The 17,825-nt window shown below is 31.7% G+C and overlaps 1 protein-coding gene across 3 annotated transcripts in view; it reads left to right on the top strand.

Annotated features, from left to right (window-relative positions):
* The window catches only part of CSMD3 (CUB and Sushi multiple domains 3), a gene marked incomplete at both ends in the record, with an annotated part of 1,083,475 nt that overhangs the window by 942,572 nt on the left and 123,078 nt on the right, over nucleotides 1–17,825 (top strand). For all 3 annotated transcript variants that reach the window (XM_082858355.1, XM_082858354.1, XM_082858353.1), the window contains 2 exons: nucleotides 12,037–12,155; nucleotides 13,257–13,326. In XM_082858355.1, coding sequence (XP_082714481.1) covers nucleotides 12,037–12,155; nucleotides 13,257–13,326 — 189 coding nt within the window. The remainder of the gene's footprint in view (nucleotides 1–12,036; nucleotides 12,156–13,256; nucleotides 13,327–17,825) is intronic.

Below are 17,825 nucleotides of genomic sequence, written 5' to 3'. Positions count from 1 at the left end.
TTGTAAATAGTGCTGCAATGAACATTGGGGTGCATGTGTCTTTTTCAATAATGGTTTTCTCTGGGTGTATGCCCAGTAGTGGGATTGCTGGATCATATGGTAATTCTATTTTTAGTTTTTTAAGGAACCTCCATACTGTTCTCCATAGTGGCTGTGTCAATTTACATTCCCATCAACAGTGCAAGAGGGTTCCCTTTTCTCCACACCCTCTTCAGCATTTGTTGTTTGTAGATTTTCTGATGATGCCCATTCTATCCATAGGTTATCTTTTCATTTTGTTTATGGTTTCCTTGGCTGTACAAAAGCTTACAAGTTTGATTGAGTCCCATTTGTTTATTTTTGCTTTTATTTCTTTTGCCTTGGGAATATGATCAAAGAAAATATTGCTACGATTTATGTCAGACAATGTTTTGCCTATGTTCTCTTCTAAGAGTTTTATGGTGTCACATCTTATATTTAGATCTTTAAACAATTTTGAGTTTATTTTTGTATGTGGTGTGAGGGAGTGTTCTAACTTCATTGATTTACATGAGGCTGTCCAGCTTTCCCAACACCACTTGCTGAAAAGATTGCCTTTTCTCCATTGTATATCCTTGTCTCCTTTTTTGAAGATTAATTGACCACAGGTGTGTGTGTTTATTTCTGGGCTCTGTATTCTATTCCATTGATCTATACATCTGTTTTTGCACCAACACAGTGCCATTTTGATTATTATAGTTTTGTAATATTGTTTGAAGTCTGGGAGAGGTTTGTTTTTTTTTCCTCAGGATTGCTTTGGTAATTCAGGGTCTTTTGTGGTTCCACATAAATTTTAAGATTATTTGTTCTGGTTCTGTGAAATGGTCATGGGTAATTTGATAGGGATCGCATTAAATCTGTAGATTGCTTTTGGTAGTATGGCCATTCTAACAACACTAATTCTTCCAGTCCAAGTGAATGCTTTCTTTTAATAGGTACAAAATTCTAAAATAATCCCTGGATTAAGGTAAATATAATAAAAATACCAGTACTACAAAGAGCTTATAAAAGTATATTAAAACATTAATTTTTATCAAATTATAACTTAACAGAAGAAGTTAAAAGATTCTCCAGGTAGAAAATAACTTTCTTTTTGGAGAAATTAAATAAATGCCTCACTAAATAGTTACATGTGGTAATATTGTCTGAAAAATATCCTCCAGTTTTGTGTGTTGTTTTTAAACAAAGTCAGTGAACCTGAATTAAAATGGGAACTATAAATAGAGAAATGAAGAAATGTAGAGAATTATATGAGAAAAAGAAAGTTAGAAAGTATGGGGAAAAAGAGCCCAAATAGGACAGAAGGACAGATTAAGAGAGGAGAGGAAAAAGAGATACATTTAGTGGACAGTAGAGAAATTGGTGCCGAAGAATGCCTACTGTTACTTTAATTAATTAAATACATTTTGGAATATTCTAAATGTTTTCAAATTTATTGTCTAATCAATAAGGGCCTTAACATAGTATTTGCAAAATATTGAGTAAGTGCAAGAGAATGGGGAAAGGTTGAACAAGGAAATTTAAATAGAACTTTACAGAATTAAAATGACTAATAACCTCTGCTCTAGTCTTTAAAGACAAATATATAAAACTAGCTGTGGCATGCATTTTTAACTGCTTTGTCAATAACATGTTGAAAAGCAGTTTCAATGGATTTGGTGGATCAAATGCTGGGTAGGATGTGGTTTTGGTACAGTGTCCCGCATGGCAATCTCAAAGTCTGTCTGTTCACTGTTTGCAAATTGAGTGTATTATTTCCAGAAACTTGAGAGAATATACCCAAACACAATGATTTTTTTTGCAAATAATCTGACTTATTTGAGGAAAGGGCGCCTTAATTTCTGTTTCAAAATGGTAATATCCACTTAGTGGAAGAATATTTTGTGGTAATGCAAGAGTCTGTCCACTTGTGGAGGCAGATTGTATTAACTAGACATAAAATTTTTGAAGAACTTCCTTATGTATTCAGAAGCCTCCCAAATCAGTGGCTGAGATCTAAGAACACAATATCCTCTGTAAGAAAAAATATATATATTTTTTAAATGAGTATAAACAAGGATTTTAAGAAAAAAGTTTTTAAATTTGTTTCAATATTTAGAAAAAGCAAAATGCTTAAGCAGTTGGGTACTGGGAAAAATAATTGTGTGTGTGTGTGTGTGTGTGTGTGTGTTATAAACAAGGTAGTTATATTACCTTTTCTCCATTGAGGAGACACCTATTTCACTGCACATCTTTGGTATTTCATTTCTGACAACCCCTGATATAACAGTTCTGCTCACAGGGTAACATAAGGAAGTAATCACATCGGGGAAATAACAGTCTCATAATCACACTATGAATACCAGCAACAGATGCAAAAGACATTAAGGTTTGCTGTAAAAATGACAGATTTCATGGTTTTTTTTCCTTTTAACCAAGAAAGTGGACTCTTTCTAAATCCCTAAAGGAATATTTTAAGTAAGTTTTAAGTAAATGTTTCAGGAAACATGGCAGATGTTCTTCTGTCTTGAGAAAAGGAAATTTGGCTGAGATTCCTTCCAGCAAGTGAATATTTTCTCTGTCTGATTTTCCTACTCAGTCATGAGGTTTTCAGAAAAAAAACAAGCTAGATTATCTGATGGCACATACTAGACAGATAGGCCTTGCTTTGTGTTTACTTAAAAGGGAAATGCTGACAAATGGCTGATGTTTATCATATAGTGCAATTTTTCTCCTTTGACTTGAGATCATGCCGTTTTAACTTTGGGATACCTGATTATGAGTATGATTATGATTATGATTATACAGATCTGATGTTCCTTCTGCCCAATTTATCCTTCTCATGCCTTGGTCTCGTTAATATTTCTAGAGGTCCATTTTGATAACTTCATATCATTGTTTTCCTATTATCTACTGAAGAAAGGCAATAATTAATTTCCTCCTATAATTTTCCATCTCCTTATTGCTTCCAAAATATAAGCACAAACATACTTGTTTATTAAAATTTTGTTGACTATCTACTAAATGTTAGGTATACTTTCTAGGTGTTAGTGCTGCATATTTGCATAAGACCCAGCCCTAAAATAAAAGCTTCAGACTAACTGAGAGTAAGAACACGAAGGTAGCAATAATTGCAAAATTACAGTGTAAACACAGTAACTATAGTTTAGATAAATTGGTACTTCTCAGATAATTGTGCACTATAGTTATCTTGAAATCTTGTTAAAAATCCAGATGATGAGACTCCACCCTAACAGATTGTCAGTCTTCATGAGATTCAGCCAAGCATTTGCACTTTTCACCAACCTTCCAAGATTGCTCTCACAATGGCCGAAGTATGAGGACATCTTGTATAATGTAGGTGATGACACAGAGAAGGTAGTGATCAAAACTGTTAGGGGTTCCTGGTGGTGGGGTCAGGGAAGACTTCACAAAAGGACAAATCTATGTCCTTTTGGCAGATAAGAAAGTATATATATGGAGATAGCTTGGTACTTTGAAGGGACCTCCAAGGATGTAGGTGGACATAAGATACTTTATCCTGGAATCAGACTTAGGTTTCTGTCTTGGAACTGCCATTTGATAGCCATGTGACATTAGGTGATTTGTAAGGTTCCCTAAGAACTTCTGAATTTAGGATTAGGCACCTGTCTTCCAAGATGGCTTTTTTTTTTTTACATCTTTATTGGAGTGTAATTGCTTTACAATGGTGTGTTAGTTTCTGCTTTATAACAAAGTGAATCAGCTATACATATACATAAGACAAATACCAAGATGGCTTTGAAAGCTGTTTTCCTAAAGATTGGAAATGGGCTGAATGCCCTGTCAAACTTATTTATTTACCAGTTAGGCTTTTAGAAGTTAATCAAACTATGATAATCAATAAAAAACTGTTTTTTTTCTTTTAAACTATAAATTCAGTGTTCTCTTAATACTCACATATCCCAGATAGATACTTCAGAGGACATATAATGTAGTGGACAAAAATGATTTAGAATCCCATTTTTATATCTATTTGAATCTTTAGCTTCCATATATAGAAGAACATTTGAAATTGAGTAATAAAATTCTAGAAAATAGTGATTAATATTTCTACCTTTTAGTCTCCAAATACTTTTTAAAAAATCTTTTCCAGTTTTATTGAGAAATAATTTAGATACATCATTGTTTAAGTTTAAGGTGTATGAAATGGTGGTTTGATTTACGTATATTGTGAAATGATTACTACCACAGATTTAGATTACTACAACAGGTTTATCTGTCATCTCATATAGATACAAAAAAAGAAAGGAAAAAAATTTCTCCTTGTGATGAGAACTCTTAAGATCTACTCTCTTTTAACTTTTCTGTATATCATACAGCAGTGTTAACTGTAGCCATCATGTCGTACATTGCACCCCTAGTACATTACACTTATTTATCTAATAACTGGAAGTTTGTACTTTTTGACCACCTTCATGAATATATTTTTTAACATTTACGGTCATACTGCTCAAACTATGCTCTCTTTAGAGGTTGTAGTTGTTCCACAAATCAGAGCATTTTTTTCTAAGTTACAGACACACAAAGTGAGGTAATAAATATAAATTTGGAAATTTACTCCAATTACATGTTTCTGGAACTTTGATGAATTCTATTAATTTTATGCTAACAAATTACCTGATATATAATGAAGTAGCCAATATTAATTAAAATATTAAGAAAAAAAGTCAATCTTGCTTTCTGTTAATAACAAAAGGGATTGAATGTTGAAGAGAAAGAAGGTAGGAAGAAGAAATGTTTGCCTAGCAACCTTAGGAGACACAACTACAGCTAAGGCAAATATACCAGTGTTCCAGAGGTTAGAGAATACAGTTTTCTCTGCTTAATCAAGATAAGCTGAAACACTTGTTAAGAGAGTCTGATTTACATTTTCTGATATGGGCTATCATAAATTGACATGAAGCTACATCATTCTTTGTGTTGGGAATGTGTACTGGTTTAGTAGTCATGTGAATAGATGTAGCTGCTGAGTTAATATATTTTTTCCAACATTTTTCTTGTGTAAAGTTATCACATTTTTTCTGTTTCCTGATCCACAAGAGCACTGAGAGATGGGAATCTATTCTTCAATTTGTGTGAGTGTGTTTTAGACATATATGATTCTGGTTATAATTGCATGTCTTGCACAAATGTATTTGTTGCTAGGGAAAATGTCCCTAGTGCAAGAAATGCCATTAATTATATCAGTTGTTAATAGGCTTCCACAAAGAGAACTTGTAGTTTCTAGTTGCTTTGCCACTTGGATTCTGGGTCCAGCCTCATCATTAACAGTCTTGAAATGACTATTTGATTATAATATACATATGTAATTTCCCTCACATTTCCTAATATTTGTGGAGGCACACATATAAATCTCACTACTGGAGAATCCTAGAGGGGTAATGAACATCAATAAATCAATGAGCAGTTTTTGGTTTTGAACTTATAAAATGTACATATTTTAAAAGGAGAAACTGCATGCAGTAATGGTGTTACAAATTTAGGGGTGCTGAAAAATCTCAGGATGTAGTCTCTGAGGAAGACAAATGTAATGTTACCTTAAGGAATAGATTTTTTTCTCCTCCCACACCTGAGAGCACTCATGATACCTGCCACTAATAATTTGTCTGTCAATCTTGTGAAAACTCAGGTGGTCTGAAAACATCTTTTCATCTTGTGCAATAGTTAGAGGGCTAGTCTGAATACCCAAATCATAAAAATAGTCATAAAATATTAAATGCTCAGAAATGTATCCATTTAACTGTAGCTTCTAAATTACAAAAGATATCAATTCAACACGATAGTTATTTTACTGCTCTCCTTCCTTGAGCAATATGCTTAAGACATAATGCATTAGGTCTTAATAAGTTTATTTTTATAATCACTAAAAATGTTTTCCTCCTTTGGGCTAATTAGATAATTGATTATTTGTGAAAAATAGTGATTGTAAGATTTATATTTTTACCTAAACTAGTTTCCTTGTTCCAATTTATGCATATCATCTCATAAAATATTAATTATAGAAACATGTCCTGCCCAAATTAAATTATTAATATTTGTCATTTCTAATCTAAATTGCCATTAACTTAGAATATATTACACACAAATAAGTGTAATTGATCTTTATAAGCACATTTCATTCCTTAATCATATAGGGCCATTCTAGTTTTAGCATAGTTTGCTCTTTTCTTTTAACCAAATTTATTTCATGATCATCTAACTTTTCATGTCTTTGTGCTGTTGACTTAGAGATGTCTCAGCCTAAGTTTCTGAATTTGGAAAGCATTGTGCTTTTGTATTCCTAAAGTTTCTCTGGTTATATCTTGAGGCAATAACACTGCTCTTGGTCTCCTGGATTTTCTCATAGAAAAGCCAATATGTTTAGCTGTATATAGAAACTTTTCATTGTGAATTAATTATAAAACTGAAGGTACTTCAGTTTTGGGCCCTCTATAGAAATCTTTACATGTGTTCTTTATACTCCTAGAGTATTTATGTGAGACCTATTGATCTTAAACATACAGAGACATACTTTTATGAGAAGAGAAAAAAGAAATGTCCTTAGTAGAATGCAAATGGACAACCTCACTTCCATGCTTAAAACCATTCACTAATGCCAGTTAACATTTGTTGAGAGCTTCCTATGTTCCTGGGACTATCTAAGTGTTATGCATGTATTGTTTTCTTTATGCATCACCATATTCCTATGAAGTTGGTTGGTATTTTTGCATCCATTTTATAGGTGAGGGAACTGAGACATAGAAATCATCTCAGACTTTATAAAAATAAAAATTAAAAAAAAAAAAGCAAGAAACTAGTGAAACCAGGATGCACACAGAGGACAGAGGTTGTGTTCTTAATAACTGAATTTTCCCTCCATTACTCACAGAAGGAAACTACAACTTTCTACACTGTTTAAGATTATAAGACTGTTTACACAACCTGCATCCTGCCTCCCTTTGCAGCTTCATTTCTTGCTGCCTTTCCCAAAACACTACAGTATGTTTTACTAAAAAACACTCCCTCCTTTTTTCCATAAAACAAGGAAAAATAATTTAAAACATTATTCATTTAACATGCCAGGACAGCATATTCACCTTCCCCTTCATTATCATGAATTGGTAAAATGTATTATGTTTTGGTATTCACATAGGTTAGTTCCTGTGAAATAATTATTTAAACAGAAGACAACCTTCATATATTGTGATTGTTCAACTACACTGAAATCATCTTTTAAACCAACCCCCTCTCTTGCTCCACCAAGAATTTCTTCAGAGCGTGACTGCTTATGTTGCTAATTGATCTTTGCATTTCCAGCATGTATGTAACACAATAAGAGTACACAATAGGTACTCAATAATTACTTATGTGATGAATGAATGGTACCTACGTGCCAGATTCTATTTATTTTATCATTTCACTTATCCTTATTCTGTAGGCTAAAATTTGATAAGTAGTATCTATTACTGAATATTCAATTAGTTTCTCAGAGTAATGCTGAGTTAAATGTTAAGTAAGGTAAACGAAAGTAAAGTAAGTAAATAAAAGGATCAAGGTAAACATGAGAGAAGCCTGTACCACATGTTCCTGAACTTACACTGCTGCTCATCAGTGACTATTGATGTTCTGAAGGAACAATTCTGAAGTCAGAATTGTTCCTTCTAAAAGAATTTAATCGACATTCAATTACATGTAACAATAGTATTTGACAAATTTTCTTTAGTAGATTAATTAATTAATCCAAGGTACAAAAAAGTCTGCATGCTTATTGCTGATTTCTACAAGCCCAGAAACTAGTAGCCCAGCTCATATTGAATTCACCCTTTGATTATCACCAACTTCTGCATTATTCTCAAACTGTTATAATGATAAATATGGAATGCCAAATGATAATTCTAGCATATTAAAAAACACTTAAATATGGTGCAAACATAGAAATAATGGTTATTTGTATTCATTATTTAGAGAAAAAATTTAAAATTGAAGACATGTGATATGTTTAAAATAACAAGATCTTCACTATCACTGAATACAACCTCTTGTTCAAAGATGTGGTTCAGTTCCTGTTCTTTTCTCACATGAATGCAAATCCAGTATTTTTGGTCTTCATTTTCAATAAATTTATACATGGGTTGTCATGTCAAATTCATGAAGGGGTTTTTCTTTTTACAAAACAATGTTGCTGGGAGTCTTAGCAATAATTTAGCTTTCTTATCCTCCCTGTCTCCCTCTCTCATTGCATTAAAGACTCATTAAAATCATTATGGAATACTATATATATATATATATGCAGAATGATCAGATATAAATGATATGATTAACACCATTTTCTCCTCCAGGTTGCCTTGTGGTCAGAATTGGAAAGAATAATTTCTGTTTATAAATAAATGTTGGAAATTGAAGAACTGAGGTTTTAATGTTTTCAGCCAGGGTAACTAACCACAGTAATTTGACAGCAGGTGTAATTAACTCTGTGCAATTTTTGATATAGATTTGTCCCTGTATTCATTTCTGTTTGTTTTTGGCTACAACACCTAGTTAATTGATCCAATTCCCATTAAAAAAATTCACTCAGAGAGCATCTTTGATTGCCAAGGACATAATTTTACAAAATTTACACTCATAAGGATGAAAATGACTCAATATGCTGATTGGCTTGGTTAAGTAGGAGAGAATCCTTTGCAACACTTTTACAAATACCTTTTCTTTGTTGATTCCTATGAATAAGTTATTGCTATTGTTACTTATAAAGAAATGAAAAATAATTATTAAAGAAGACATTTTTTAAACTATTTAATCACTGTTTTGTAAATTAACAAATGACTTTAAAATAGGAACTGTAGCATTTTCAGATATCTCTGCTTTATTTTCTTTAGCGCATGTAAAATAATTAAGTGCAAAAAAATGAGAGAGGTCATCAACATGACTTCTCTTTCTTATCTATTACTTCATTACCTTGGTTTCTTCCCTGAGACAATCATATTAAACAGATTAGCAGGTCCAACTCAATCTCTTCTAGAAAAATAGAAAGCAGTATATTCTTGTACCCCCAAGTTCTCTGCTAATACTAATTCATCTAATAGATAAGTGATTTTATTATTTACATTCCATTATAAAAATTTCAGAAATGCAGGAATATACAAGAAAACACATAAAAATCACCAATAATCTCATATCAAGAATCATAACCACTGCTAATATTTCACATATTTCCTTTTGGTTATTTTTCCCTGTGATTATTTGCATATAAGAATTTTTAACCTACGAAATTGTTATTGCATAGTTTATAGAGTTTTATATCACATTTTAAAGTTAAAACTCTTTCATAAATATTTTGCTGTGTCTGTATATAATATGGAAAAATCTCACTTAAAAATCTCTCAATATTCTATGGCATCACTGTGCCGTAGTTTTTTTGTTTTGTTTTGGTTTTGGTTTTTGTGGTACGTAGTACGCGGGCCTCTCACTGTTGTGGCCTCTTCTGTTGCGGAGCACAGGCTCCGGACGCGCAGGCTCAGCGACCATGGTTCACGGGCCTAGCCGCTCCGCGGCATGTGGCATCTTCCCGAACTGGGGAACGAACTCGTGCCCCCTGCGTTGGCAGGCAGACTCTCAACCACTGCACCAGCGGGGAAGCCCTGTGCCGTAGTTTTATTTATCCTCCCAGAGGAGGAAATCACCACTTATGGATATTAATAGTTTTCTGTGTGTATGACCCTGAATGGAGTACTTGATAGAAAGAAAGAAAAGAGAAATGAACGTGTACTAAATTTGGCCTTCTCAGCAAGAATGACCACATAAATGGCCTTAATGGTGAAGGGTAATAAATGTACTGTTCAGGACTCCCAAGAAACTAAGGAGTCCTTACCAAAGGAAAGTGAAATCATACTGACAAGACATATATGCTTACATCATAACTTTTTTTTGATTAGTAATTCTTAAAAAGGACTCTATGAAATCAGATGAATTTAATGTGTAAGACCCATTAGTGGGTGCTGAATGAGATGAAAGTAAATATAAGACAGTTTCTTTCTTGGATCTCAAAATCTAGTAGGGGAAGTGAGACATTTAACCCTTAAAATTTTAACAGTAGGTCACAACTTAATGGTAACTTATCTTTCCTAGTTCTATAAATTCAAGATTACAAAAATCAAGAAATATGGGATTTGACATATGTTTAGGGACCTAGCTAATTGCCGCACCAGGCATTGGAATTACAGTCCACATGACCCTGTCTCCTTTAGGACTGCCTCAAATGCATTCCCAAATGGCCAATTTACTCCTCCTGTTTACTGCCTTACTTTATGATCTAACCATAACTCCATCATGTCACTGCTTTTATTTAATTTTCTATCCTTTAATGTGACATCATTTTTAGCTACTCTGACCATTATGTTATTAGATAAACTATCTTCCATTTGCAGAGATAGACGTTTGTATTTATTAAGAAATAAAATAGGGATTCACTTTCTTTTATATACTATTCATTCATCTATACAATGAATGTTTATTGAGTGCTTGCTTAAGACTCTGTGCTTCAAGCTGCCCTTCTGGAACTTATATTCTCAGAGGGGGATAAACATTGAACAACTATTTACATAATTATTCATTATTAGTTTATGTCAAATACAACAAAGGTGATGGAGAGGGTGGTGTTATGTATGATAGCATCTGTCAGAGGGAAATAACATGGTCAAACAGAGAAGGAATATATACGATATAGTCATACTTTAGAATTTAGTTTTTAATGTTTTTTAATAAATAAATATATAGTGTGAATATTTATAATGAATATATATATTCACACATATATATAATGATTTTGGAGTGGTGACTGCTTCCTCCCTTCATTCAAATATGTATTAGATTAGTTCAAAATGTGAACTACAAAGAAATAGATAATAAACATTGGCTCTTATTGAAGATAAAAAGTTTTTAATAATAATACATTCACATGTTTGAAAAAATGTTTTGGCAAAAACATCAAACAATTTTTATTCCTTTAAATGAATCATTTTAGAAATAATGCCATTTGCAGGAATGTAGATGGACTTAGAGATGATCATACTAAGTGAAGTAAGTCAGAAAGAGAAAGACAAATACCATATGATACCACTTATATGTGGAATCTAAAATATGACACAAATGAACTTATCTATGAAACAGAAACAAACTCACAGACATAGAGAACAGACTTGTGGTTACCAAGGGGGAGGGAGGGTGGAAGAGGGACAGAGTGGCAGTTTGGGGTTTGCAGATCCAAATTATTATATATAGAATGGATAAACAACAAGGTCCCACTCTATAGCACAGAGAACTATATTCAGTATCCTGTGATAAACCATACTGGAAAAGGATATAAAAAAGTATATATATATATAACTGAATCACTTTTCTGTACAGCAGAAATTAACACAACATTGTAAATCAACTATATTTCAATTAAAAATGCTAAACTAAATGAATCATTTCAGAAAAACCTTTTACTTTTGTATGCTTTTATTCTTTTATGTTGAAAAATAAGTTGTTGATGTAAAAATAATGGAAGTGTTTTGAATTATATCATAATCTCCCTCTCAGAAGAAGGTACCAGGTGATATGGACAAAATAGCAAATAATTTTTTTAGCCATTTTACTAAGAATGTTTTACAGATATAATTTCACTTTATTATCACAATAAATTATTATTCTTATTTTTATTTAGGGATTTTCTTTTTAGGAATTTTTAGTTTCATTTCACAGAAGACATTTAAGCTGTGAGTTAAAGAAGAATTCACATATTATCACACAGCTAATTAATGGTTGGTGCCATGAAAATTGAAATAGTTCTGTGGTGGAGTTCCAAAGCACATTGCTCTAACCATATACTGTTAAATCTTGTTCACAGAACATTCTTAATGTCTCAATGTAAAATCTAGTTTTAATGACACCAATATTCAGTTTTGGTAATTTAATATGCATGATTTAAGCATTCATCATTTGAAAGTTACTTATATTATTATCACTAAATATTCTTAGCTATTGGTTTGGATTCCTGTCCTGAACCACAAACTCCTAGCAGTGGGAATAAAATTGGAGACAGATACATGGTTGGTGATGTAGTATCCTTTCAGTGTGATCAAGGCTATTCTCTTCAGGTAAGTCTATTTTAAACTTTTAGCTTTATTTTTAAACTTTTAGCTTTGACTTCCATTACCCTTTCAGAATATTTTAACAGACTAATCATTGGTAATACACAGGTTATAAAACAATATTGATCTCAGGCTGCATAATTTAATATTAAATCAAAAGTTATTCGATTTGTCAGTGAGATATTCATGAGAGAAATTGCTGGAATGAATAAATTTGTTGTGTTTGCAAATAACCAAAAATAAATGTTCACTTTTCTCTCTGTTCACATTGGATGTGACCACTGAACTCCAGGATTTTCAGAATTTGAAATAAAAATGAAAGTGATACTTAAAGCATTAAATGAAACTTCCATGATAATAAATTCCCCGAATCAGTAAAAATCAACTACAAATAAGTTTTGCTAAAACTGTGGATTTGCAATGTATATTCTGACTTTACGTATTTATATTAATACTCTTTTGTAGGTGTTTTAGAAGGTCTCAATTTATGACCTCATAAAAATCTCCCTAAAGCATAGACCTATTAAGAAATTAAAAAAAAAAGAATTGAGACAGAATTTCACATGTTAAGTAAATAAATTCCTTAGAGGAAAGAAAAGTAAAAATTAATAATTTATAGTCTTTAAACTTGTAACCCAAATTATTAGTCTCAGAAGTGAAATCAAGTTTTTCTGGACTTTAAAATTTAATATACCTCAGTTGACTTTTCAATTTTTTATGAAAGAATTTTATAATCATTTTTTAATCTATCTCACCTTGAATATTATTGCAATTTATTATAAATCACTATGTATATGGCCATTTCCTTTGTATAATTATTGCAGTACCTTAGTAGAAAATGTTTTGGTAGAACAATGTTAAAACCACAGTTTTAATGTGATATAGAGTCTTAATTTTTCTACCAAAATCTTGTTATTTTTTACATTTTATCACAAGTGTATATAATTACCTTTCTTGTTTTAAGTCACACTAATATTTCCAGTAATGTTGAAAAATATTAAAATGTAATATATTATTAAGTTTGTTTTCATAATTATCATTCACTATCCTATGTTATATTTACACTTTTAAAAATGTGTGCTGAACTGCATTGTCTTGTTTATATAGGGTCATTCTCATATTACATGCATGCCTGGGCCTGTGAGAAGATGGAATTACCCAATCCCAATTTGTTTGGGTAAGTTAAAGAACTATAAATCATTTATTAGCTGTATCAAATTTTAAAGGTACACCTTATATATGTTGTTGTTCAAACATATAGTTTACCTTTTGTCAGATTTTATGGAAATTATATTTTGAGATAAATGCTTCACATTTTTTTCTTTTTTAATTTTTACTTTTTTTTTGCCCCAAACTTTAATATCAATGGATGACTTAAAACTACAAATTGAGAAAAGTTATTAAGTTTTTTGATTCCCAGAGAGTTTTCTCAATATTATGTAGTAGAAGTACTCATAGATCAGGAAAATATACTATTGCTTACTATTGAGCCAAAATAGATAAGGAAGCTGGAGTCTACCAAAGGGAGCATGACACCCCATGAGATGTCTTCATTGGTAACAGGCAATTGAGATATAGGATGTATCAAAAGAACACTTGGGGCTTTGAAAGTATGGGCCCAAATTTTTGTCCTAATTTAATGCAGCTTCCAATTATTTCTATCCACCTTATTTTTTTTTCTCTTTTTCATTTCTGGTGTCTGTATGCAACCATTAATATACTGGGCTCTATAGAGTAGGAAAAAAATAGTTTGAGGTATGGTCTCCATAATTAAAACATTTGTTTACCATTTAGAGTTGTAGAAATAAAAGAAATGAAATAAGAATAATTTAGTGTTAAATAATACCATTGACTATGTGATAGAATTTAAGAAAGATGAGATTGGTATTGATTGAAGTCATTGGGAAATATATTCAGTCCATAAAATTTACAAAGAGTTTTGGATGATAGGTGTAATTAAGATAAATGAATGAAGAAGACTACCCTTTCTGAGTAGGAAAAAGGGCAAAAACAAAAGAATTGGTGTGACTTGTATACCCTACCAATGTACAGTGAACAAACCTGTATTATATTAGTTTGCTTGGGCTGCCGTAACACTACAGACTGGATGGCTTCAACAACGGGAATTTATTTTGTCACAGCTCTAGAAGCTAGAAGTTCAAGATCAAGGAGCTGGCAGGGTTGTTTTCTTCCGAGAGCTTCTTTCCTTGGCTTGTAGAAGACTATCTTCTCCCTACATCTTCACATAGTCTTTTCTCTGTGCAGGAGCTCTCCTATCTCTTTCTCTTCTTATAAGGACACCAATACCATTAGATTAGAGCTCCACCCTTATGACTTCATTTAACCTTAATTACCTCCTTTAAAGAAGGTATCTCATTTCCAAATACAGTCACATTTGGGAGTTAGGGCTTTAACATATGAATATTGGGGGGAGACACAATTCAGTCCATAATGCCTATGTACCATGGGTGCAATTTTTGTTGGAGAGTACTGGAAAATAATGTTTAAGAGTAAAGATGTGTTTAATTGGCAAAAGATATTAAAAGCATTCAGACTTTAGGTTGGATGACATTTTTTGAATGATATATTTCTTCAGGTATTATCATTTATGCATATAATGCCAGTTATAAAATTGTATATATACATATAATGCCTATTATAAAAATTTGTATATACAGATAATGCCATTTATGTGTGTGTGTGTGTTATGTATGTGGGGTCTGTATGTGTGTGTATATCCAATTAAGTATAAAAATTGAGAATATAAAAGAGTACATAGGACAAAATAATTACTATATATATTCTGCTGATATGAGAGCAGAGTTTTGGTCTTTTATTCATTACTGTATCCCCAGTGCCAAGAACAGTTATTATCTTAAGTAGGCATCCAATAAATATGGTTTAATGAACAAATTAAAGTTTTGGGATTCTACAGTATGTATATTTTTTATAGTGTTTTCCTTCTTGACATTCACTTAGAAGAATTTCCCATACCATAACATGTTTTTAAAAATTTGATTTTTAAAATGGCTTTATGGCACATAGCATAGTCTAATTTGTATAGTTACTCTCTTTTGTTAGCTTAGTTTTTTGTCTTTTTGATATACATTTATACACATTTGGTACACATTTACACACTTATACACATTTCTTTATTTATAAGTGTTTTTCATGTGCCTTCCTGTCATTGCATATAACTACTTAAAAGCTTTAATATTTCCAAATTGCTTTCAGAAGGTTGTATCGATTTAAATATCACTAAATTATGATATGACAATTTCCATCTTGCTATATGACTAGCACCAATTATTACTGTTAACAAATTGCTTAGTTTTTAGGTAAAATACTACGTTTTGATTGCCTGTATTCCATTGTATATTGTTAACAAGGGAAGTACTAGATGGAAGTGATATTTTAATAAAATTAAACTGGAAAATTTACATTTTATTATATAGGATAAATTTGTATGAAACTGTATAAAATACTTATATTTTGATGTCCAATATATCTTCATTTGATTTTCAGCTAAGGTACAATAGCTGTGTATGACAAATGTATTATTCTGTTTGCTCATCTGTTGAATGGGATAGTAATGTCCACCTCATAGGCCCATCGTGAGAATTAAATGAGAGAATGCATAAAAGTATTTAGCACTGAACCTGAAATACACAGGGCATTCATAGCGGTAGTTATTATAGTGAAAATATGCAATAATTTAAGGGTCCAATAATGGGGAAAAAGGAAGTGAACATTATAATGGAATATTTAATAACTCAAAGTTTATAATATATAGTAAAATGTAACAAGGCTTAAAGTGATTCACAGTATGATCCTATTTTCATTATATATGTAAACATATAAACACATATACGTGCATATGTATTTTTCTGCAGAGAAATAAAAGAATATACAGGTAGACAGGCTATCTATGGGTAGTGGAATTCCAGAGCACTCTTATTTCTTTTGTATTCTTTTTTTTTTTTGGTATTTTATAAATTTTGGACAGTAAGCTTGTACTATATTTGATAGACAAAGTGTCTAAATTGACATAATGGCCATATCATAAGGAGAAACTGAAGGCAGGAGACTGATTCAGAGAATGTCTTAAAACTCTAGTAATCAGGTATCAAGGTTACAGTCTCATGAACTGGAAAATAAACAGTCTGCCAGATATTTTAATGGAAGGAAAGAAAAGTCACTTGAGATTTTTACATAATAGAGACAAATCTGAAGGAAGAATCAAAGATGATTTTATCTCGGAGGACTATGCTATGGTTGTGTCCTTAAGAAAAACAGTATAATGGGCCTCAAAAAAGTCTACTGTGAAACTTATGGTGAAACACAGCATTCTCTATCAAGGCCTAGGGGTGCATGAAATTGTAGTCTCTGAGAAAATAGACATGAGTACGGAGCTGAAGGCAGATGCACTTTTTGTATTTTTCTTCTTGTCCTTTATGGTTTGTTATTCTTTTTCTTTCTCTTTCATTATCTGTTTACTTTTTATTCTTTCCTTCTTTCTTCTCTGATTTTGGGATTTACACTCTAGAAAGGTGGACAATGCAGAGGCCAGGATTTTCAGCTCATTTCTAAAGAGATGGAAAACAGCAGAATTAGAGGGGCAGTGAGCAGCTCAAACACTTGAGATAGTGAAGGCAAGAAAGCAAAAGAGTCCTTATGTTCTCTCACTCAAAATTCAGAATAAAGCAAGACAAACCTACAATTGCATTCTTGCCAGAAACTTTTCATTGGCCAAAATATTTTCTCTACCACTCCCTAATTATCAGATTGTGTAATGAACATATGTGGGCAATCAAATTTTAGGAAAATGAATTGGTGAACATTAGTGGTTTATATATGTTGAAAATTGTTCTGGTTTAAAGATGGATGAACTGAGATTTGAGAAGGATGGAAAAATATAAAGGTGTATCTTTAGATCTCAATGGTAATTACAACTTCAAAAGAAAGGTTTATATGCACATTAACTACAAGGTTATATAGATCCCCTTAGTAAAATCTGCTTTATACATAATTTATTCAGTTCACATATTTAAACATAGCTGTCAAACTGGCTATTGATATCACATAGAACATTGATAAATTGTTCTACTGAATTTGCCTTTATGATATATAACCTGAAGTTTGATTATCTATCTGTTGCTATTCATAACAATAAATAAATGAATGAAATTGTAGGTAAGTGTATGGGTAACTTTCAAACTTGATGTGCAGTCATGAAATTTGATTCTTCAACCCTCAATTGAGTTGTGTATTTTAGTACTTCTATGATAAAATGATAAAAATGTATACTTAGAGGAGAGAATTAGCTTCTAAAAGGTAATTGACCTATTAATACATATTAAATAGTTCTATCTAATCATGTAAAAGTTAAAACTTGGGTAATTATTTGTTCTTATAATTTATGGTTAGCTTATCAATTGTAAATCAGTATAATTCGGATTCTACAAAAAGCCTACATTTATGCCTAAATTCTCAAACATGGGTTCATCTTTTTACTTGTTTTATACTTCTCTATTTTTTGTCCAGATTATTTTAGGATAAAGTGAGACAGTATCTGATGGTCTGTGAATCCCTTGCATATTACTGATAGAAGCCAATATTTTTCTTAAAAATCTTCAGCCTCCTAACAAAAAGAGGAAAATGAATTCATTTATTGTG

This window comes from Leucopleurus acutus, assembly GCF_964270905.1.
Source record: "Leucopleurus acutus genome assembly, chromosome: 17".
NCBI classification, from domain to species: domain Eukaryota; kingdom Metazoa; phylum Chordata; class Mammalia; order Artiodactyla; family Delphinidae; genus Leucopleurus; species Leucopleurus acutus.
The sequence above is the reverse complement of the archived record's forward strand: the minus strand, read 5'-3'. Positions and strand labels throughout refer to the sequence as shown.